The 22509-nt window shown below is 46.0% G+C and overlaps 3 protein-coding genes across 3 annotated transcripts in view; 2 read left to right on the forward strand and 1 right to left on the reverse strand.

Moving 5' to 3' along the window:
* The window catches only part of lrrc9 (leucine rich repeat containing 9), a 37309-nt gene extending 30885 nt beyond the window's left edge, over positions 1-6424 (forward strand). Inside the window, exons 18-33 of the mRNA XM_062523375.1 lie at positions 659-850; positions 1092-1217; positions 1602-1742; positions 2010-2187; positions 2462-2682; positions 3033-3155; positions 3309-3439; positions 3689-3797; positions 3950-4089; positions 4182-4318; positions 4483-4700; positions 5053-5121; positions 5316-5441; positions 5634-5763; positions 5934-6054; positions 6304-6424. Coding sequence (XP_062379359.1) covers positions 659-850; positions 1092-1217; positions 1602-1742; positions 2010-2187; positions 2462-2682; positions 3033-3155; positions 3309-3439; positions 3689-3797; positions 3950-4089; positions 4182-4318; positions 4483-4700; positions 5053-5121; positions 5316-5441; positions 5634-5763; positions 5934-6054; positions 6304-6343 — 2202 coding nt within the window. The 3' untranslated portion in view covers positions 6344-6424. The remainder of the gene's footprint in view (positions 1-658; positions 851-1091; positions 1218-1601; positions 1743-2009; positions 2188-2461; positions 2683-3032; positions 3156-3308; positions 3440-3688; positions 3798-3949; positions 4090-4181; positions 4319-4482; positions 4701-5052; positions 5122-5315; positions 5442-5633; positions 5764-5933; positions 6055-6303) is intronic.
* Positions 6425-8192: 1768 nt separating this feature from the next.
* Positions 8193-18177, forward strand: pcnx4 (pecanex 4). Its single transcript, XM_062523376.1, has 11 exons — positions 8193-8414; positions 9517-10318; positions 10494-10673; positions 10928-11463; positions 11664-11764; positions 12197-12319; positions 12529-12889; positions 13108-13211; positions 15351-16441; positions 16731-16917; positions 17077-18177. Exons 2-11 carry the CDS (start codon positions 9627-9629, stop codon positions 17326-17328), a joined length of 3627 nt encoding a protein of 1208 aa, XP_062379360.1. The 5' UTR covers positions 8193-8414; positions 9517-9626; the 3' UTR covers positions 17329-18177.
* dhrs7 (dehydrogenase/reductase (SDR family) member 7) lies at positions 18122-21605 on the reverse strand. The gene is made up of 7 exons (XM_062523386.1): positions 21311-21605; positions 20482-20634; positions 20211-20317; positions 19822-20061; positions 19142-19264; positions 18682-18897; positions 18122-18422 (listed from the first exon to the last, which is right to left on the reverse strand). The coding sequence occupies exons 1-7, from the start codon at positions 21465-21467 to the stop codon at positions 18381-18383; spliced, it is 1038 nt and encodes a 345-aa protein (XP_062379370.1). The 5' UTR covers positions 21468-21605; the 3' UTR covers positions 18122-18380.
* Positions 21606-22509: the final 904 nt, after the last annotated feature.

A 22509-nucleotide genomic window follows, 5' to 3' on the forward strand; every position in this document is an offset into this window, starting at 1 on the left:
TAGAACATTTAATCTCTTAATTTATGTGTTTCAGATTCCTTGTCATAGGTGTATAAAGCCAAACACCTAGTCATGCAGTCAGCATTCATAAGCATTTGTGAAAGAATAGGTCGTTCTGAAGAGCTCAGTGAAGTGAAGTGAAGTGTGGTACTGTTATAGGGTGAACAAAGCAAGGTCCATAAAGACATAGCTTAGTGAGTCTGAAGTGGAAGAACTTGACCTGACCTCAACCCCACCTTTGGGATGAACGGAGATTGCGAAGCCTTCACAGAAGAGAGGAAGCTGTTATAGCTATCCAATGCCTATAGGATTAGAATGGTAGAATGGCATGTCATAAAAGTGATAAAATAGTCAGTCCCAATACCTTTGTCCAAATAGTGTAACACTGGACCATGCTTTATAGCTCAGTCTGGAGATACACAGTATGTTTGAATAGAATACACGTATGTATTATTTATCATAATTACTTGGAGGACTTGGGTGCTATTTTATTATACTGAATATACACAAGCACAATGGAATACAGACCACCCTTTGTATTTCCCCCCTTCCCAATCAAAGCAGGCTTTGGTCTACTGGTGTAAAACATATGCTGTGTGGTCTTATGCAATGCTGCAATGAAATGAGTTAACCTTCTTACCCTGGCATGGGCCCGCAGCCTAACCTGGAGAATGTGGACGCCAGCTTTAACCACATCTCCACTCTAGAGGGTTTAAGAGGCCTGCCGCGTCTCAAGCAGCTGGACCTGGCCTGGAACCAGCTGAGCTACGCCCGCGAAGAGACCGCCGTCCTGCGCAAGCACGCCCCTGCCCTCTTACGGCTGGACACACGGCACAACCCCTGGCACAAGGTGAGGGGAAAGGACTTACTCTGGAACCGAGTACTGATATTTGAACAAGATCAAGGTATTTCATGGTAATGAAAAGGAACATTTTGTCAAGTTGCACAGTTGTTGAGTTATATAATCATTATAATTATTAGCCACCTCTTGTCACTTTGGAATAAAATATTTTGATTTAGTGCACTTGCTGAGACTTGCAGGCCCAGGTGGTGACTGAATCCTCTGTGTTTTCCCTCTGTGTTCTGTCCAGTGTGAGTCGGTACGGATGCTGGTGTTGGGCCGCCTCAGGAGCCTCACTCACCTGGACGACGTCCTCATCACAGAGGAGGAGGCAGCCGCAGCGGTCCAGGTTGCCATGGGCTCCAGGATTAACCAGGTCTCAGGAGCTCCCCTCCTCCTCTTTTTCCACCAGGCCATGCCAAACCCAGATCCTTAAATCACACCAGGTGGACAGCTTGGTTGCATGTATCCCACTACAACACGAGGACCTAAAAACAAAAGAATGAAATCTTCTGCACAAAATACTTTAAAAATATTAGCAATGGTTTGCCAGGCAGTGCTTTGCTGTGAGCTGCATACATCTGGCTTTGAAGCTTTGAAAAACATGCAGATTCTTTGGTTTGGTTTGGTTAGGTTATTATTATATTTCAAGCTTCTGTGGAGATTTCTAAATAACGTTGCTCTTGTTTATTAATAAGGAGGTTCTCCACTGAGGGGGCAAACAAATCAAGCTTCTGTGTGTGTTTGTGTGTTTCCGCAGGCCTGCCTGTTGGCTCATGCCCGCACTGACGCTGAGCGACCGCGTAGCCTCAGCTTGCTCTCAGCAGCTCAGCTTCTCACCCTCCTGAAACCCACGCCCTTTGACCCTCGCTCTGACCTGCCACCTGGTTGGACCAGCAAGGTAAAGATGGAATGGTCACAAAAGAGCTCCTATAACTATCATTATTATACTGTAGGAGAGCCTGTATAATTGTAATTCGGTTGAAATAAGGTGAATTTTGTAAACAGCAACACCTTCACCTTCATGGAATTCCGATTGTAGGTGGTTTGTTTCCTAGGAAAACCCATCAGACCGACACACATTGGATGCAAGGATGCAGCTTCCATCTTGGAACAGTTATGAGTGGTTTCAGTAACCAGACCCCAACCTCCTTCCTCTCTCCCTCAGATCACTGCCCTGAATCTGGACGGCCAGGGCCTGACGCGCCTCACTAACCTGGACAAGCTGGTGAACCTGCGCTGGGCCTCGTTCAACAACAACGAACTGAGCCGTGTGGAGGGCCTGGAAAACTGCAGCCTGCTGGAGGAGCTGTCTCTGGATAACAACTGCCTCTGCAAGCTGGATGGTCAGAATGACAAACTCAGTGTCTGTCTGTCTGTCTGTCTGTCTGTCTGTTTCACTGGATGATTATATGTTGACCTGTCCAGATACTGCAATATAAAGTTTGAAGTAGGAAAAGTGTATAAAGTAGAGTAGTAGTAGTAGTAGTAAAGGATATAAAAATGGTGCAGGAAAAATGCCACACAAAGTTTCTTAGTAAGGAATATAATTTTGAATAGAGTTGCCTCTTTGTCCTTTTCTGTCTTTCTCCATCAATTCTCCGTCTCTCCTGTCCTCAGGTATCTCGCAGCTCCACCGCCTCACTCGTCTCAGTGTGAGTGGGAACCAGCTGACCGCGCTAGATGGCTCCGTCCTCGACCGCCTCCCCAACCTTCACTTCCTGTCGGCAGAGAACAATGCCCTTCACTCCCTGTATGGAATCCAGAGGGCACGCTTACTCTTTGAGCTGTATGTGGGCAACAATAACATTTCCACCACCAGGGATATCTATAACCTCAAGGTAAAGGGTTGCTAACTCATCCAACAGATACACTGGTATGTGTTTAGGCATATAGTGGGAACATTAGGGGAGAAGAAGTGGAAGTTCATTGGAAAGTATGGCAGCAACTGATTCCACAAGTGCCGCAATGGCAGTAGTCGTTAGGTCATGGTTTTTAACCTGAGAATGAATTCACACTTTACTGAATACTGATGGGGTTGCTGAGTTACAGTTAGTCTGAGGTCCAGTGTTGCTGTTGGTCTAATAAAGGTGAATCAGGTGCTTGGGCTCAGAGTGCCATGTAGCAGATAATTTAGCATGAGCTGTTTGTCTGTACGTTTGGAGGTAATATTCCATTCTATTTCCTGTAGGTGCTGACAAACCTGATTATCCTGGACTTGTATGGGAATCCGCTGCTGGAGAAGCTGGAGAGCTACCGCATCTATGTGGTGTTCCATCTGCCATCTCTCAAAGCCTTGGATGGGGTGGCTGTGGTGAGACATGTACCTTCTGTGGCCCTGGAGGATAGATCACTGACCAGCTCTGGTCATGTCACTATAAGGACCTCAAAGTCCTCTTCTTTTATTAGGATGTCATTATTAGTCATATTCACTCATTTTAATTTGATGTACTAATTGCATTTGCAGGAAGTGTCTGAGTGTGACAATGCCAAGGATACATTTGGCGGGAGACTGACTCCAGATATGGTAGCAGAGAAGCTTGGCCATGCCAACTACAAAGAGATCACAGAGCTGAATATGAAGTCCTGCTCCGTAAGGTAATTTAGATGTATCAGAAATGGACCCTCATAACCGTATGGACATCTAAAAATGGCACTATCACTGACAACCCAATCTTGTGATTCAGACTCTAATTTAGGGTGTACTCACACTATGCCATCCGTACCGTGCCTGAGTATGCTTAGCCCCTAAAGTCCAGTTTGTTTTTGCAAACACTGTGAAAAAAGACAAAAAGTGTCTGGACACGTAACTATGTAATTATATTGTCCAATCCTTCCGTATTCCAGGGTGGTGGATCTGGCTCCCCCTGACCTGTTCCAGAATCTTCACAGCATCAATCTAGAGCACAACAATCTTACCTCATTCAGTGGCCTTATCTTCCTACCCAAAGTCAAGGTATGTGTGTTTGTCTTTACGCCCATGTTTATATTTACATGTATTCCATGTGACAGAATGAGGAATAACATTACAGTGTGGAGACCTTAGGTAGGAATTACATTTGTACTACTGTATCATGTCTGTACACATGATCTTCTGTGTCTCTGTAGGCTCTTTGCCTGAACTACAACCACATTGAATCCATCCTACCTCGCCAGAAGATGCCCATACAAATGAGCAATAGACAGATCCTTTACCATAAGGTCAGCTCTAGTGGTTACGGGCAACAAGGCTCCAACAAGGCCAATCGGTACAGTACAGTCTTCTCTCTTTGTGGCCCAAGGGTCTATGGGTTATGTTAGTGTTTCGGCCCTGATTGAAATGTACCTTTCTGTCCATGAGGGATTGGGATCCAGGAGACAGTGCCGAACCGCTGATGTCCAGTCTGGAGGTTCTCCATCTGAGTCACAATGGCATCACGAATTTGGCCAATTTACAACTGAGCAGGCTGACCAATCTGAAAGCTCTCTTTCTGCAAGGTAAGGAGAAAACTTAGAACTTAGAAGGAATTAGATTATCATACCCTCATTTGTCAATTACTGGAGTTGACATTTCTCTTTGAGATGGGGGGGGTGTATTTGTATAATGAATGTAATGATTTTTTTTTATTATTATTATTTTTTTCATGTTTACATACCAACAGGAAATGACATCAGTCAGGTGGAAGGGCTGGAGGGCTTGTACACCCTTCGTGAGTTGGTTCTGGACCAGAACCGGATCAGAGTTCTGAATGAGAACTCGTTCTGCTCACAGACGTCCCTCTTGGAGCTGCACATGTCTGAGAACCGGCTGCGCGAGCTCACTCACCTGCAGCCCCTGCCCCAGCTGCGCCGGCTCTTCCTCAGCATGAACAAGCTGGAGGTGCACCCTTACACACACACACCTGCACACACTGATGCTGACACACTCATACACCTTAGACACACACACACACCTAAACATGTGTGTGACTATGTGAGTAAAATGTGTTTACAACTGTGTACATAACTACATTATTATATGTTTCCATAATGTTTTTATTGTTACATATTAATTTCATCATACCATGATTTGAAAGAGTATCAGCTGATTTCCTCTTGTGTGAGACGCACAATGCACAATACACAATGGTAAAACAAAACCTTTTTGTGACAATGCAGAGAAAACATTGAAGAGACACTATCAAAGAGGAATGTACAAGTGGATCTAACACTGAATTATATTCCTGTTCTAGGAGCTCACTGAACTAGAGAAATTGGAGGTTCTACCATCCCTAATAGAGCTCTCGGTAGTTGGAAACCCAGTAAGTTTCACACAAGCTAACATATGCACCAACCAATGTGCCAATTGAAGTTAACGAAGAATCCCCAGACCCATTCTAAAAAAACAGTGTGGTGCTAGCCAGGCCAACAACAGAGAAGGCCCTCATTTATCTTCCTTATATCATGTCAGATGAATGCTCAGTAGACATACAGTATTTGTGTGTGTGCGTTTCAGGTGGCACGGCGCTCCCTCCACAGGCCAGGAGTGGTACTGCGCCTCTCCAGACTGCAGGTGCTGGATGGACTCATGGTCACTCTGGAGGAGCGAACCAGGGCTGAGCTGCTGAGCGCAGACACACAGGTAAGGTTGCTCACCCTAACAGCATGGCTGAAATCAAATAGCATGGCAAACACAATCGCTCCGGTGTAGACATTTACAGACATGTGCATCTACATACACACACACACACACTGCACACATAAACAAATGTGTGTGCTCAGAGAGTGGCATCTATGTTGTAGGTTCATCTGAGTGTGTCTGTTGTGTGATTAGTATTCTGCTATGGACATGACCCTGCCCACTCTGCTGCCATACATCTCCCGGGCGACGACAGTGAGAGGTGCTGCTACTGGAACCCTGCTGGGGCAGGAGATTCTCTTGGACAGTACACACTCACACACGTGTATGTAATGACAAAACACACACATGTATTTGCAATATATTTTGGCCTTTCTGTTCTTCCCTCATCTGCTCTTTGGTCATATCGCAAACGCTCATATCATCTCCTCTCCACTTTTAATCATCCTCCATTATCCCCCCAAATCAATCTCCGTTCATGTCTGACTTTTGTAGGCAAGAAGCAGAAACAAGGTCGTGGAGGTCAGGCTGAAGTTGTGCATACAGTCAGAGGTGCGGGCAGTCTACTGCCCAGCACTCACAAAATCCTCCTTACATACCCAGATGAAGAGAACAGGTAACACACTCTCTCTCTCTCTCTCTCTCTCTCTCTCTCTCTCTCTCTCTCTCTCTCTCTCTCTCTCTCTCTCTTTCTCTCTCTCTCTCTCTCTCTCTCTTTCTCACACACACACACACACACACACTCTGAGTCCAGCTGCAGACATGAGCCCATACATGCACATACTGCATGTATATGGTCCCATGCCTAGACAGACAGGTATGCACACATACCCACTAATGGGGTTTATTTCTCTTATTTTGTCAGGTTCCAGAGCAACAATGGCCCGAAACCTCCACACATGTAGAAGTGCAGAGGAGGAGGCACACGGACATGTTCTCCTTTTTATGTTTATTGACCTTGACCTTGATACAGAATGCAGTGTTAATATGAATCCATGGTGGAAATATATATATATATATATATTGTTATATTGCTATATTTATATGTTCACTGTCTTTTGGTTCATGTCAATATGAATATTGTGGGGTGGGGGGGGGGGGGTAAAATATTATTTTTGACAACAATGTATGTGTTAAATGTATCACACAATAAAAAATGTATATGTCTATAAACAGTTCTCAATGGTCTTGTGTGAAAGGTTATGTTTCTACTCACTCTGGACCTGGACTCGAGATCTTCATTGCAAAAATTATTTTATTTTTCGGTGTGTGCTCCGTAATTCTCTGATGATCCATAGACATGTTTAAATCTCATAGAAAAAAGGGGTGGGTCAGCATTCTACATCACGTGAACAAACAACAAATCGGTGAGGATCACTTTGACGAATCAGTTAGATCCAGTGTTGGTCAAGTTACTTGGAAAAAGTAATTAGTTACTGATTACTGATTACTTGTCCAAGAAAGTAATCCCGTTACTTTACTGATTACTTTTTCCCAAAAGTAATTAGTTACTTTACAATTACTTTACTTAGTTACTTTTCAAAAACACACTAACTACACAACCTGAGCAATACACCTTTCAGACTAATTTTATTCTTTCTGCATATTCCATCATATTGTAGCGCCGAGGCTATAGGCCCCTTGTTGGACTGCTCTGTTTGTTTCCCCTGTGTCTCCTGTTTTCCCGGTCTGTGCGCGTGTGTGTGTGTGTGTGTGTGTGTGTGTGTGTGTGCGCGCGCGTCTGTGTCTCCCTCTCCCTCCTGTGTCATAGAATGTGTCAATCAGTTCTGATGTGTTGTGATTGGGGGGAGGTGTCCAGGGGGGAATATTTAGGGGATCAGATAGGTTAGTTATTGATAGGGGAGGGATTAGAATAAGGGATTCTAAGACGTTTACTAAATTTTGTCAGATTTGAAGTAAATTACGTGCGAGTGAGTTGTGTTGAGTGATTGAGTGACTGAGTTAGCAAATTAGGTATTAGCAGTGAGCACTTTGTTGTTTTTGAGTGGACACCTCCTGCTGCCCGTGTACTAGCCTGTAATTTATTGAGAGAATAAATTACCGGAGCTTTTGGAACGACATTCAGCCTCCCTGTCTCCTAACTTCTCCGAGGCGCTACAATATAAAATAGAATCAAATGCAGTGTTGTGCATAAACGAGTTCTGTGAACTGCATGCAACACATTTGTAAATAAAGAACGTGAATTCGTTCAGATTATGTGAAATGAACAACGAGCGTCACTGCTGAGTTTCAATTAAACTTAATTATGTCCACCGAAAACAAGTTCTAACGTCAACGACCCCAATTTCGAATTTGAAAAGACATTTGAGTTGAAGCATCAGTCCAGAGTGAAAGCATAAGTCATCGAATGAAATGAAAGTAGAAAGAACAATAAAAGTGAAGTAAAGATAAGCAAAAGAAGTCCAAGTCCCGAACTATGGATAAAAGTTTAGGAAAACCCCAACTCACGTAGGCTATTAAATGCAGCATGGTCATGCTCTCTCCCGCACTCTGTTGTCTCGTCTGTTGTTTACATCTCTGGCAATGCGTTGGACATTATACTGATTGTCACCAGACAGTCTCACAAAGCAATTAAAATCGCAGTTTAGTAACGCAGTAACGCAGCCTAAAGTAACGGTAATCTAATTACTGATTTTGCCATTGTAATCCCTTACTTTACTCGTTACTTGAAAAAAGTAATTGGATTACAGTAACGCGTTACTTCTAACGCGTTACTGCCCATCACTGGTTAGATCTTCATTGTCATATATTCTGATGATAGTAAAGCAATATAATTATCCATGGGAAAGTCTGACCTACCGATGATTAATGAGTCGATACTCTATATGCATGTTGTAACTAAGGAATAGTAAAAGGCGGCTTCTCCATGCACTGGTGCTACAGCACACAACCCAAGTCAACCAGTGGTTCCGAAACCTGGCTGAAACGTTCATTACTGCATTATCTACAACAGAGGTCAGTGTTTTGACGATGCTGACCGTTATTTTTAATAGAAGTCATCTGGGTAGCTAACCTCCTCGTTATACAACGTGGAACATTACACCTATCATTGTCTGTGATACAGTATAATGTTTTAGATCAGCTAAAGAGCAAGCCATGTAACTGGTTATTTACTAGCTGTAGCTAGCTAACCGTTAGCTAGTTGGCACCCAGACATTGTTGACGTTAACGTTAGCTAACTAGCCACCCTTGCTATGTGCGTTTGCATTGACTATATAACCTGGGTGTTTGTGAAAATCTGAAACCTAACTTTAGTGGGTGTCGACATCTTTATAGTAACCTGTGTAACATCCGTAATATGGCTTTTGCACATAAGACAGGGTTGCTGCTATCAAACATACCCAGCTAGCCAAATGCGTTAACATTAGCTACTGATTACGTCGCTTCATGTAACTTGCGAGATAACGTTAGCTGTCTGAACAGCACAGAGATAGTGTGGCAGTAACTTATATCACTTTAGTTATTGATTGGTTATCTGAAGATAGCGGTAAGTAAAGAAAGTGGTGAACAGTAGCAGGCTACATCTCTATAATCAACGTATGATACTCGAGTAGAAAGCTGTCGATGATGTACGTTGTCATGGGCACAGTGTAAAGAAAGTAACACTACGGATCATTTGGGTCCTAGGAAACACAGAAACATTAACTTAGCCAAGGTAACAGTCATGTGTATTCGCTACTTGAAGTTGGCTAGGAGAGATACACAAACATTACAGCTAACAACTATCTGTAAGTATGAAGACGGACAGCATTCATTTCGAAACTTACTCTACCAGGAAAAATATATAAACCTTAACCCACAGCAGCATATAATGTAATTTTCCTTTTTTTTATTCTTCAAAATTCAGGTTAATATCTCAGTCATCTTCAGTGGTCAGCGGAGATTAAACAAATTAGTTGAAAAAAGTGGCTTAGCTCAAATGCCTAAAACAAGCGGATAGGTAGCTAGTTGAATGTTATAAAGTTACATGTTTTCAGTTATGTATCTAGCAGATCAACAGGTTACCCCCCCCAGGTGCCCTATATATAACGTTGCTCTTTTCTCTGTCCCTTCTCAGAGATGTTGCCTCTGTGATCTCATCATGAAGCATTCCAGCAGAGCAGGTGTGATGCCCCTTTAGTACTGCATGGAGGTGAGCGGGGGCCTCCCCAGCAGGCTGTGTTCATCATGGGGCCTGAAGTTCCCCTGCTCAACGACTACAAGCAGGAGTTCTTCTGGAAGCGCTTTCCACAGACTCTGCTGGGGGGTCCGCGCCTCAAACTTGGCTACTGTGCCCCCCCATATGTCTACCTGCACCAGCTGCTCTTGTTCCTCACACCCTGCATGCTTGGCGGGGTGGGCACCGTGCTGTACCAGGTAGGCGTGCTGGGCGATGCCTACGCTGCCACGCTCTCGGGGGGACTTATGCTGGCCGTGGCGGCCACGCTGCAGACCTTGGCGCAGTGCGTGGCGCGGAGGACCGGGGTTGTCCAGCGTCTCTCGGCACAGAACAACATCCTGGCAGACGAGGAGGAGGTCGAGTTCTCGCACTGCGTGGCTCCGGAGACCGTGCGCTTCATCGTGCCCGGCAAGAAGTTCATGGTGAACGTCGTCCTGCACACGTTGTTGGCTGGCATGCTGTGCGGTCTGGGGACCTGGTATCTGCTGCCCCGCAGCTTGGTAGCTCTGTATGGGGGCATGGGCGCAGCGATGCCAGTCTTTGCCCTCAGCTGGGTGACACTGTGCAGCGGGGAGTACGCTCTGATCGTCAACACGCCCCCAGAGACGGCCACGTTCCAGCCCCAGGACACCTATGAGATCACAGCGCTCACCAGACCTTTGTACATTCTGATCTTCATTGCTGTCGACCTGGTCTACAGGTGAGAGGGACACCCACCCCACTATTGGCTATAGTTAAAAACATTCCTGCATGCTACAGTACAACTAGCTACAGTACTCCTACAAATGCAATTGCATGCATCTACCTACAGTCTACTCCACACATCTTTCATATTCTATAAACAGTTTCCTACCTCTGTGTTTCTCTGAATGCAGATTGACAGACCCAATGAATGAGTTACGGTTGGCATGTCAGGTGCTCCACGCGGTGTTTGTGGTGCTGCCCGTGCTGTGGGCACTGGGCACCCTGCCCCCTCCCGATGCCCTGCTCCTATGGGCCATGGAACAGGTTCTGGTGCTGGGGCTAGGCGGCTCTGCCATGGCCACAAATCTCAGGTGAGACACCTGTCCTCACAACCTCCGCCCATCCTCTCCTGCTTTCCTCGCTAACATGAACCCCTGTTTATGAGTGTGGGTTTGATTTTTAGCTCATGTCACACTCACTTAACAACCTCAACAAAATGTTTGTAGTCTAGGAATATTTAAGATTATGCATTGATGGAGAGGATGTATGATAAAATATTCTAGTTTGTTTTAAGGTTAGCTGTTTGTTGCTGTTGTCCTCTTATCTGTGCTTGTATGCTTGTCAGGCTGCTGGTGATGTTTCTGGTGTCAGCATCCGTGGCTGTGAGCACCTACTTCATCCCCTCCACTCTGGGTGTGGTCCTCTTCACGGTCGGCATGGGCTACCTGCTGAGCTTGGACGGGAGCCAGGTGGGCATGGCGTTCGGGTCCAGGCGGGCCCAGAACCGTGCTCTCTCCCTGGGCCTGAAGGGCCTGCCGCTGGGCCTGATCTTCCTGGCCGGAGCCATGGCGGACGGGGGTCTGCTCCACCACTACCTCTTTGAACGCCCCACCCAGACAGGGAACCTCAGCCTGGAGGGAGCTCCCACGGAGGAGCTGCCCTCGGTCAGTCTCCACGGGGTCCAAGCAGCGGTGGCCTACGCGCTCATCTGTCTCCTGGTTCTCAGCCGGGGACTGAGGGAGATCCAGGGGGTGTTCCTGCTAGGAGGCACTCTAAGGAACCCCCTGTACCCCAGACAGACCGGCTGCTCTCAGGCCTTCAGACGTAGCAGTAGGGGTCTCCGCCTGGCTGGATATCTCAGGAGGGTCCTGCTCAATCTGGGTAAGAAATGCAGATGTTCATAATCCAAATTAAAATCCTTTTAAAGGATTAAGAGGGCATTGAATTTTAATATAATGAAATGTGGTTTACAGCTTAAAATTCTCAGTGACTGTGTATACAGCTGGTTTGTTTAAACAGAATGTATTGACTTATTACTGTATTGGTTGTGTAGTTAGAGCTAGTTTGGTGTCTTTCTGCAGTGTCTCCCTTTGCCATGATTGCTTTCCTGGCTCTGGATGGATCTCTGTTGGACCTGCACACAGCATCACTAGCAGTGGGCTTCACGCGAGCTTTCAGAATGGTACCAGTTTACATTTAACCCCACAGGCAAATCAGAAAAGATGCAGACATGTTTTTATCACCATCCCTCTAGTATTCATGGGTTTCATCAGGTCCCTGTCCACAGGTGTATAAAATCAAGCGCCTTGATTATCAATGCAGACTGCATGGTGCTTGATTAATACACCTGTGCAAAGGGACCTGATGAAACCCATGAATATACAGATCTCTGATCTGTTTTTTACGATGTCGCAAGACGTCACATACTGTACGTGTATCTTGAGTTTGTTTGAGTGTCAAATCTTTTAGAATTGAATGTACTGGTGTTTTTGCACTGAGGAGACAGATACTAAGAAGAGTCTCTTAACAGAAGAAAAGTAGTGAATACCTAATGACCTAAAAAATGAAAGTCATGACCTAATGACCGGTTATCCTGATAACCTTTGACCCACAGGTGTGGCAGAACTCGGAGGATGCCCTGCTCCAGATGGTGGTGGTGGTGCTGGTAAGGCTCGGCTCACAGGGGGCACCGGCTACAGGATGGCACAGCCTGGGCACAGGGGTACAGCTGCTGGTGGTGAGTCGCAATCTGCTGAGGTGACGGGAGTGGGTCTGTCTGTATTAGTGTGGATTGAAAATGTCACTGGTGCTGATCAATACTAGTACTATGAAATACAGGATTAAATGTAGTATTGGCTTATTCTAGGACTGACTGGTCATCGTCTGAGTCACTTTTAAATAACTAAATGGTATTCTGACAGATGTTTGAATTGTCATCTGCCACAGGTGGGCTTGCTGATTGACCGCGCCTCCCAGTTCATTTCCAAGCTGAAGTTTGCCCTGACCGTGATCGTCACGTCGTGGACAGAGACGAAACAGCGGCGCCAGTCCACCAGCGCCATGTTGATCCTGAACGCAGTGCTGTTCCCCGTCCTGCTGGGGGAGCTGGTGCTCTCCGCCCTCCTCTCGGCGCCCCTCCTGCCCCTCTTCACTCTGCCCATCTTCCTGGTGGGCTTCCCCCGACCCCTGCGCTCCTGGCCGGGCACCCCCGGCACCGCCTGCCCCTGCCCAGACTCGGTGTACTACCAGCAGCTCAGCGCCCGCCTGGCGTCTGCCCTCAGGGGGGCCATCGCATGCGGCGCCCTCGGTGAGTGAGACGGCAGCTTGCGCTCTCCTGCCGCAGCTTCTCATCGTCTTTGACTTCACCAGCCAACCTCTGGATATCACGTCACATCACATCATGAATATAAGCCACACACATGCGCTCCAAATGACTGTGTAGCATTTCTCTCTGCAGTTCCCAAGAGTGTTTTTGTGACTGTTTGTCATTTTGGTGACTGTTGTTGTGTCTGATCGCTCCCTCAGGTGCAGCCCCGCCTGGCTCTCACTTCCTGTGTCGTTTCCAGGACCGCGTGATGTGGCTCACGCTGCTAGAGCGCGGTTATGGATACTGCACCCTCAACATCAAGGTACAGTACTGTGGCCTGCACCCTGAGTGCAGACTAACCACCATCTAGTGGCCAAAGGGAACTAACATGGGCCCTATTATTAGATCTTTTGTGAAACTGTGAAATGGCTATACAAAGCTGACGGGGCATGTAGGAATGAGTTAAAATACTTCCCTAATAGTTTATTACAGTTTAAGGATTTAACACAAACGCAAACACAAGCATAGCATAAAGCTACTTTGACAAAATAGGCATGGCCGAGACCTTTTATACAACCCCTGGCAAAAAATATGGAATCACCAGTCTTGGAGGATGTTAATCCAGTTGTTTAATTTTTTAGAAAAAAGACAGATCACAGACATGACACAAAACTAAGTTCATTTGAAATGGCAACTTTCTGGCTTTAGGAAACATTAAAGGAAATCAAGAAAAAAATTAGTTAATCAGTAACAGTTGCTTGTTTTAGACCAGCCAGAGGGGAAAAAAATATGGAATCACTCAATTCCAAGGAAAAAAATATGGAATCATGAAAAACAAATTGACAAAAGAACACTTCAACGCACCACTAGTACTTTGTTGCACCACCTCTGGCTTTTATAACAGCTTACAGTCTCTGAGGCATGGACTTAATGAGTGACAATCAGTACTCTTCATCAATCTGGCTCCAACTTTCTCTGATACCAGTTGCCAGATCAGTTTTGCAGGTTGGAGCCTTGGGATGCACCATTTTCTTCAAATTCTCCTACAGATTTTCAATTGGATTGAGCATTATCGAAGATGTAACGATCGCCGTCTCCCCAATGCCTTTACCTGACATGCAGCCCCATATCATCAACGACTGAGGAAATGTGCATGTTTTCTTCAGGCAGTTGTCTTCATAAATCTCATTGGAATGTGGATATAACTGGATGAAAGTCATATTCAGTGATGAATCGCGTTTCTGCAATGGGCAAGGTGATGATGCTGGAACTTTTGTTTGGTGCCATTTCAATGAGATTAATGAAGACAACTGCCTGAAAAAAACAAGGTCATTGATGATATGGGGCTGCATGTCAAGTAAAGGCATTGGGGAGATGGCGATCGTTACATCTTCAATAATTCTTATATTATTATTTATTATATAAAGTTTATATTGACATTTTGGACACTGTTCTTATCCAATCAAATTGAAAGGATGTTTGGGGATGATTACATCATTTTTCAAGATGATAATGCATCTTGTCATAGAGCAAAAACTGTTGAATTCCTTGAAGAAAGACACATAAGGTCAATGTCATGGCCTGCAAATAGTCTGGATCTCAATCCAAATTGAAAATCTGTAGTAGAATTAAAGAAAATGGTGCATCCCAAGGCTTCAACCTGCAAAACTGATCTGGCAACTGGAATCAGAGAAAGTTGGAGCCAGATAGATGAAGAGTACTGATTGTCACTCATTAAGTCCATGCCTCAGAGACTGTAAGCTGTTATAAAAGCCAGAGGTGGTGCAACAAAGTACTAGTGGTGCGTTGAAGTGTTCTTTTGTTAATTTGTTTTTCATGATTCCATATTTTTTTCCTTGGAATTGAGTGATTCCATATTTTTTTCCCCTCTGGCTGGTCTAAAACAAGCAACTGTTACTGATTAACTAATTTTTTTCTTGATTTCCTTTAATGTTTCCTAAAGCCAGAAAGTTGCCATTTCAAATGAACTTAGTTTTGTGTCATGTCTGTGATCTGTCTTTTTTCTAAAAAATTAAACAACTGGATTAACATCCTCCAAGACTGGTGATTCCATATTTTTTGCCAGGGGTTGTATTAGTAGTAGCATGCCATGTATTCACATAGCTGATCTCCACCCAAATCCACTGTATACGATTTGTATGCCTTTTAAAGTTTCCTTTCAACTCATTCACCTTCTCTTTTTTTAGACTCTAGAATTTGATTTCATAGCCTTAGGAATTTAAACATGTTTCCCAAGTGACTGTTTTTTTCAGATTTATCTTCCTCAAATGTTTTTGGGAGCTACTAAGAGCTCGCGAGCTACCTGTTGTTTACCCCTGCAATATGCTATACCTTGTATACGAAATGACCACACTACTACCACTAACGTGACATGGGTATTTCTTTTCTACTTAAACAGAGCTTTATTCCACTGATTCTCCTGTTGCCTCCTCTCGTTTAGGGTTTGGAGCTCCAGGAGACGTCGTGTCACACGCTGGAGGCCCGGCGCATGGACGAGGTGTTCGAGGCAGCCCTGGCACAGTCCCACATGCCCAACCAGTGGCGCCAGCTGCTCAACCCCCACTGGGGCAACACGCTGACGCCCTGCTGCGCGCTGCCCGTGCGCCTCTACTCGGACGCGCGCAACGTGCTCACGGGCATCATCGACTCGCACGAGCACCTGCGCAAGCTGCGCGGCGACTACGTGAAGGTGCTGCTGTGGCTGCTGCTGCAGCGCTGCGCCCAGAGGGACCGGCTGACGCCGCCGCTGCAGGAGAAGGCGCCGCTGTCGCCGGGCGCGGACAGCGGCAGCTCCCAGCGCGCGCTGCAGCGCGACACGCAGTTCTCCACCACCCACCTCCCGGGCTCGCACTCCTCGTCCTTCTCCTCGTCCTCCTCCATGTCCACGTCGTCGTCGCCGGGCCAGCGCGGCAGCCTGAGCTCGTCGGCCGACTGGCTGGACGACGACGACCTGTTCGGGCCGCAGGTGGCGCGCCGGCCCGTGCCGGCGGCGCCCCAGGAGCGGAACTTCTCGCTGCCGGGCTCCGTGGAGGTGCTGAGCCTGTACGAGAACATGGCGCTCTCGGCGCTGCCGCCGCTGCGCCCGCTGGGCCTGGGCCTGCCCGCCGCCGACCGCGGCAGCGTCGACGGCGGGCTGCACGAGGCCTCCTTCCCGCCCGCCGCGGGGCCGCGTCGCCTCAGCGGGCCGCACGCGCAGCTCCTGCCCGGCGAGTGGCGGACGGCCGCCCCGCTGGCCCCGCCGCAGATGCTCCAGCTGCAGCCGCTGGTGCCCGCCGACTGGTTCCACTTCGCCGTGGGCCGGCTGGCGGCGGGGGGCCAGCACGCCGCCGCGCTCCTGCAGGAGGAGAGGGACGCGCTGGAGCTCTTCAGCCAGGTGGCGCTCTCCTGCCTGGTGGCGCTGGGCCTGGAGGCGGAGCTGCCCAGCCCCAGCCTGGTGTTCCGCCTCTACGGAGGGGGCGCTCCCTGGAGCGAGGCTCTGGATTGGCTGAAGGGGAGGAGAGAGCTGCACCAGCTGGCCCTTAAAGCGTTTAGGTGAGTTTACTCAACTGGCATAAACTACAGTGTGTTTATCGACGTTATGATTATTCATCTCCCAGCATTACAACAACTAGTGGTGCATTTGACAGGGACACCAGTAGGACTTTATAGAACTTTTAATTCTTAAATTCTTTAAATCTTATTGTGAATAACAGAAGTTTGTGTGTGTGTGTGTGTGTGTGTGTGTGTGTGTGTGTGTGTGTGTGTGTGTGTGTGTGTGTGTGTGTGTGTGTGTGTGTGTGTGTGTGTGTGTGTGTGCGCGCGCGCGCGTTCGTGCGAGCAGGTACAGCTTCAAGCTGCTGTTTGACCAGGCGAGCCTGGGGCCGATGGAGAGTGCCGAGGAGCTCCAGGCCACTCTGGACGAGTACGAGCACCACTGGTACATCGGCACGGCGACAGACCACGGCTGGCAGGAGAGCGTGCGTCAGGAAAAGCCCTTCCTCTTCTCGCTGGGCCACGACCTTGCCATGGTAACCCCATTACAACAACACATCTGATTTCAAAACATCCCATCCTGAATGTGGAGAATTCAGAAGTATTGTGGAGAAGTATTGTGTAATGACTTGTGTGTGTGTGTGTGTGTGTGTGTGTGTGTGTGTGTGTGTGTGTGTGTGTGTGTGTGTTAATAGGGGACGTACACTGGCCGTGTGCTAACCCTGCAGGAGCAGCTGGTGTACGTGGGTCAGGTGTGTGCCGAGGGCGTGCGGGGCCAGTGGGCCAACCTCTCCTGGGAGCTGCTGTACGCCACCAACGACGACGAGGAGCGCTACAGCATCCAGGCCCACCCGGTGCTCCTGAGGAACCTGACCGTGCAGGCCGCAGACCCGCCCCTGGGGTACCCCATCTACTCCTCCGCCCCCCTGCACCTGGGCTGCCTCTAGCAGCCGCACCAGAGCGCACTCAGACGAGACACCGAGACTGTATGATCATGGAAAGGAACTCAACTCTTTTTTGAGTAATGCCAAAAATAGCTGTCATAAGAGGTGTTGTGAACGGGAAATGTCGACATATCCTTTTAGGTGAGCTTGACGTTTAGGTTCTCATTCCACACAGGAGCAGCAGGGGGGGGGGGGGTACAAAGCCTTACACACAAACACACACAGACACGTGGCTGTAAAGATTGAGGACCTGCAGTGTTGTCTCAGGGTATGAGATAAAAAGCACTTTGGGCACGAGGAAAGGATCAAGCAGTTGGCTCTTGGAGAGTTGCCACGTAAGGGTCACCTTTGGTTGATATTGGTGTGTGGATGCACCCATCAAAGGACTGATTCCCTGTCGTCTTTCCTGAATTAGGATCTGGTGGCTTGGCGATTCCGTCAGCCCTCTTGAAGGCATGGCCTGAGGGTCTTCGGAAAGGCTTTGCACTATGTGTCTGTTATAAACTGCAGGAGTACTGGAAGACTACAGCCGTTTCCCTTTTAAATGTGAATAGCATCATAAGGCCATATTTATTCAGTTCTTTTCTAACAGCAAATTGTGTCTGCACCACAGGAACTCTTGCGAAACTTGCAACTGAACTTAACTGAACACTATTTCCTCCTTGTAAAAACACTAAGCATTGGTCTTGCAGTCCTCCCCTCCTCTCTGAAGACTCCTTCAGTGTTTTGAATTTCAGTGTGGTGGTCCATGTGTTCACTTCTCTATTTGCGGTAAACATTGTATAAATACTTTTATTTCTGTAAAATGTTTATTGTATGTACAGTTTATTACAGTAAAAGTTTTTTCCAAAAAAAAACAATCCTTATTTTATGGCTATTGATTTTACAAGGCAAGAGTGCATGTATCTCATTTGCAGTGGTACTGCAAACACTGGATATATTTAGAATGTTTTAGTGTTCGGACTAGATTTCACACAATTTCATCAGCAGATGTGACAAATCAAATCAACACACAAACTCATCAGAACCCCAGACTTTACACCCAGCACAGGCCTTCAGTGGACCTTTGGCTTTGTGAAGTAAGCTGTGTCTGCATCCTGTAAAAGACAACAAAAAGATGGTTGAACCACTAATTCAGTTTTTACTGCTTGATGAAGGTATTCCCAAATCTTGCACTGTCCATCCCATTCTTACATCAATCTATTTCCATAACCACAGCCTGCTTTACAGCACTGTTGACATGTACACTGGGGTTTCAGAACCCTCATGTAAAGAAATTAGCAGCACTTACCAACAGTGGTTCTCTACAATCAACACTGGGCCGAACTGTGGTTCTATTCATAACTGATGACTTACCAGTCCAGCCTTGAAATTCTGAATCCTCTTCTTCCCCAGAATACTAGTCATAAACCAGGCTAATGTGGGTGTGTACTGCCACACATAGAAAAACAACAGAAATGGCTGCTGGCCAATCCACATTTCCTTCACACGATTGGCCAATCCACACAAAATGAGTCGTACACAGCGAGCGGTGGTCATCTTGTGCTGCTGATCTCCCGGCTGAGACAATGGCTAAAAGGAGTGGGGACGAAAACATGATGGACATCTATCAGACTCTCATCTTAAGCACTCAATCAGTTTTGAGCAATCTCGAGCAACATTCTCAATTAGACTATACACACTTACATGACAACATCTATAAATCATTCTATTACAGAAATCCTCCATAACATCTTGCATGACAGATTGATTACCATTAAGCACTCTAGCAATTATGTGAACCATGTGAGTTGCAACTAGAGCTTTGAGTTCCAACCTTGTCCAGCTTCTCTGTGAAGGCATTCTGGACAATCTGTGATTGCACTGGTCCAGGGCAGATTGTGCTGATGGTGATTCCGGGGTAATCGGCTACCTCAACCCGCAGGGAGTTAAAAAAGCCCTGCAATAAAAAAAAAAAATAAAAAAAAACAGTAGTTTGAGTTGAGTTTTCTGGTAGATACTCCAACATCCCAAACGGCCCAGCTTGTGTGACCGCAACATAAAACATACAGTAGGGGAGGCAGACAACAACACTAGTTTAAAACAAAAAAAAAAATCATTAAACTACCAGACATAACAAAAACAAGTTGTCTAGGGGTGCACTGCATGCATGTGGCGAGGGGATGTACAGTATTTATGTCTGTATGCGCATTTAATGGAGTGTGAATGAATGTTGAGGGAGGTGTGTATGAGTGTGTGAAAGAGACAGAGAGTGCGAGTGTGAATGAGTGTGTGTAGGTCAGTCAGTGATTGACAGAGTGTGTGTGTTTTACACACTTACATCACTACATCAACAAACCATTCTATTACAGAAAACCCCTATAACATCTCGGATGGCTGAAATTGCAGTGCTGCTTAAGCACACAGCCATCACATGGACTAAAGCGGTGCCGTGGGGCGTGATAGCCTGATAGACAAACTCCCAGTGCAAAGACCACTGCATGGTCTTTCCCTTACCTGCAGTGCGTGTTTGGTGGCAGAATAGCCCGTGGCCAGGGGTGCCCCTGCGATGCCCACTATGCTGCTGACTGTGGTCACAGTGCCTGTACCCCTCTGAATCATGTGGGGAAGCACGTGCTTCGTGATGGACACCGTCCCCAGGAAGTTGAGCTCCATAAGGGCCTCATACACCTCCATATTGGTCTCCAAGCAGAGTGATCGCTGACTGCGTCCACCATTATTTATGAGAACATCAATCTTATCAAATAGAGATATACACACAGGTTAATTTGTCATGCGCTAAAACCTCATCAGAGATTGCTCTTCATCCTTGACTATATACAGACATTCTTGACCACATTCCAAACAAACAAAAATAACATACAAACACACATTTAAAGTCTCACTTTTCCAAAATGCTCAAGTACAGCTGCCGTTTTTGCCTCATGAGTCTTTCGGTCCAGCAGATCAAGCGGAAGAACAAGAATGTCCTCTTCATGTAGTCTAGACCGTCCTACAATGAGAAAGCAACATGCTCCATCTTTCTGCTAACATTTAATTCTTCCATTAATGCATAACATGAAAGGGGAATTCAAGAAGTACTAGGCATGCACACATTTCAATATTTGCAAATAAGTGTGTATGTATGCAACCACCAGAAACATTCTTAATACTCACCCAAACACTCTCGCTTTACTCTCTCCAGCTCATTCTCTCGGCGTGCTGACAAGACCAGCTGAGCACCAATCTGGGCCAACTGGTAGGCCAGCTCTTCACCAATGCCGCTGGATGCTCCAGTGATCCATACAACCCGGCCCTTCAGTTGAGCCTCTGATTGACACACAAGCATGTTACATGATGCCAATATACTGTAAGGTCTGTCAAGTACATTTTTCCACTCATGCAGTTCCTTAAGGATTTGGGCTTGATTTAGCACAGGGATCTCTCAAGGAGCAGGGGATATGCTGGGCCACTGGTAGTATACTGTTGCTCAACAAATGTAACTTAACTTGATGACATCTACAGACAATATGGCAATACAACATATTGTGTGGGCTTACCCTTTTTCAAGCCCTTTTATTTTCCATACATCATATTCGGAAATGTGTTTATTGCTTAAATACAATGAACGCCAAGACATCACCTAGACACTTGAAAACAGAATTGCACCATCATGCTATGTCAACCTTTGACCTGGAAACAGCATGCAATTGGGTGAATCAGGATTTGCTCTTTGGCAGGACACTTCATATCACAATCTATAGCAAAACCCTGGGGACCCTCATGTTCTCCACTCTTTACCCTGCACTGCATACCTGTCAGTCAGTGGCACAAGCTGAACATACGACGACCCTGACTTGAATCGGTTGGTTGGACCAATGACAGATGTCACATGATCAAGCAGGCGTTCTCCATGATCAGGATTGCAGACTAATTTAGCACTCCATACAGTTAACACATACAGTTACTAAAGAAATAGCAATTGACACTGAGACATTGACATTACCAGGCTTTTTTCCAAAAGAGGTTGCCCAAAGCAATGTGAAGTCGGCATCCGCGAAGATAAAACGGGACACCTGCACGACTGCATAAACAGTGGCGACAATGAGTAGAATGCAACCCATGGACATGTCCATTGATAACAATGCATCTAACTGGCACATGCTGCAGAAATCAACCTTCCACTTGCAGATATAAACTGATAAATTAAGTTGAGCGAACTCTTTCACATTCAATTGTAGCGACTTCACGCAATGACAACTGACACCAACAAGAAACACCGGACATTTACTGTAACTTGTGCGCCTTCTATTATCTTCAAAATAAAAGTCAGAACGGAAGTGGGCAACTATAATTAAAAGTCTGCCATTTCTTTAGCCTATTTTTTATTATTTTTTTCATTTCAGTCTATCAATTCAATATGTTTAGGCTACCAAATAAACCAATTCACTAAACGACTAACCACTTATCAGTGGTGTCACTGATTTAAAAGACATTAGCCTACATCAGTGACACCACTGAATTACATTGAATAGCCCTACATTTTAAGGGGTCACTTGCTGTGTTTTTCCATACAGAGACTTGTAAAGACCACATGTCCCATGATGCTTTTTTGACACAGGTGTTTTCAATCAAGCCAGGTGTATTAACTCAGCACTGTTGTCTGTATGATTCACTCTGCCTGAAGAAGGTCTAACGACCGAAAGCTAGCTACCAGTAAAGCTATTTTCACAAAGACTTGTAGTGTGCGGATTCTTCCCTTAGATATCCAGTCACTTTTAATCCTGCACCTCACACGGATGAGCGGTGATTTTTTACCTTTTTGCTTACTAAGGGGTCACTTGCACCAGAATTACCCCAAACACAGCTCATCATCTGATATTATTTGATTTTATTAAATGTATTATTTATTTATTATTTGTTTAAAAACATTTGAGAGGAAAATAATTGAACCTAGAGGCAAAGCTAGAAGTAGAACCAAATAAGCATAATTCTAAATGTATTGTTAATCCTGATGTGTAACCTATGTCTCACCCAGCCTTAGGTAGACAGGCCCCCATTTTCAACTATTTTTAGCCATTTTCAGCCAAGAGTTCTTCCGACTGAGTTTAAATAAACCTAAATGCATTTAATTTGGATTTCATCATGTCTCCACATGCAATGGGCCATGTGTGCATCATATTCATTATCTGATAAGCGAGTTCA

The sequence above is a fragment of the Sardina pilchardus genome, chromosome 20 (assembly GCF_963854185.1).
Source record: "Sardina pilchardus chromosome 20, fSarPil1.1, whole genome shotgun sequence".
Lineage (NCBI taxonomy): Eukaryota > Metazoa > Chordata > Actinopteri > Clupeiformes > Clupeidae > Sardina > Sardina pilchardus.

Coding starts and splice junctions, on each gene's coding strand:
- pcnx4 (XM_062523376.1), top strand. CDS start 9,627: ATGGGGCCTGAAGTTCCCCTGCTCAACGACTACAAGCAGGAGTTCTTC. Junction 12,320..12,528: donor CAGGGGTACAGCTGCTGGTG/GTGAGTCGCAAT, acceptor CATCTGCCACAG/GTGGGCTTGCTGATTGACCG. Junction 16,918..17,076: donor TGGGCCACGACCTTGCCATG/GTAACCCCATTA, acceptor GTGTGTTAATAG/GGGACGTACACTGGCCGTGT.
- dhrs7 (XM_062523386.1), bottom strand. CDS start 21,467: ATGTGCCAGTTAGATGCATTGTTATCAATGGACATGTCCATGGGTTGC. Junction 20,635..21,310: donor CTCTTTTGGAAAAAAGCCTG/GTAATGTCAATG, acceptor TGTGTCAATCAG/AGGCTCAACTGAAGGGCCGG. Junction 18,898..19,141: donor TCACAGAGAAGCTGGACAAG/GTTGGAACTCAA, acceptor CACTCCTTTTAG/CCATTGTCTCAGCCGGGAGA.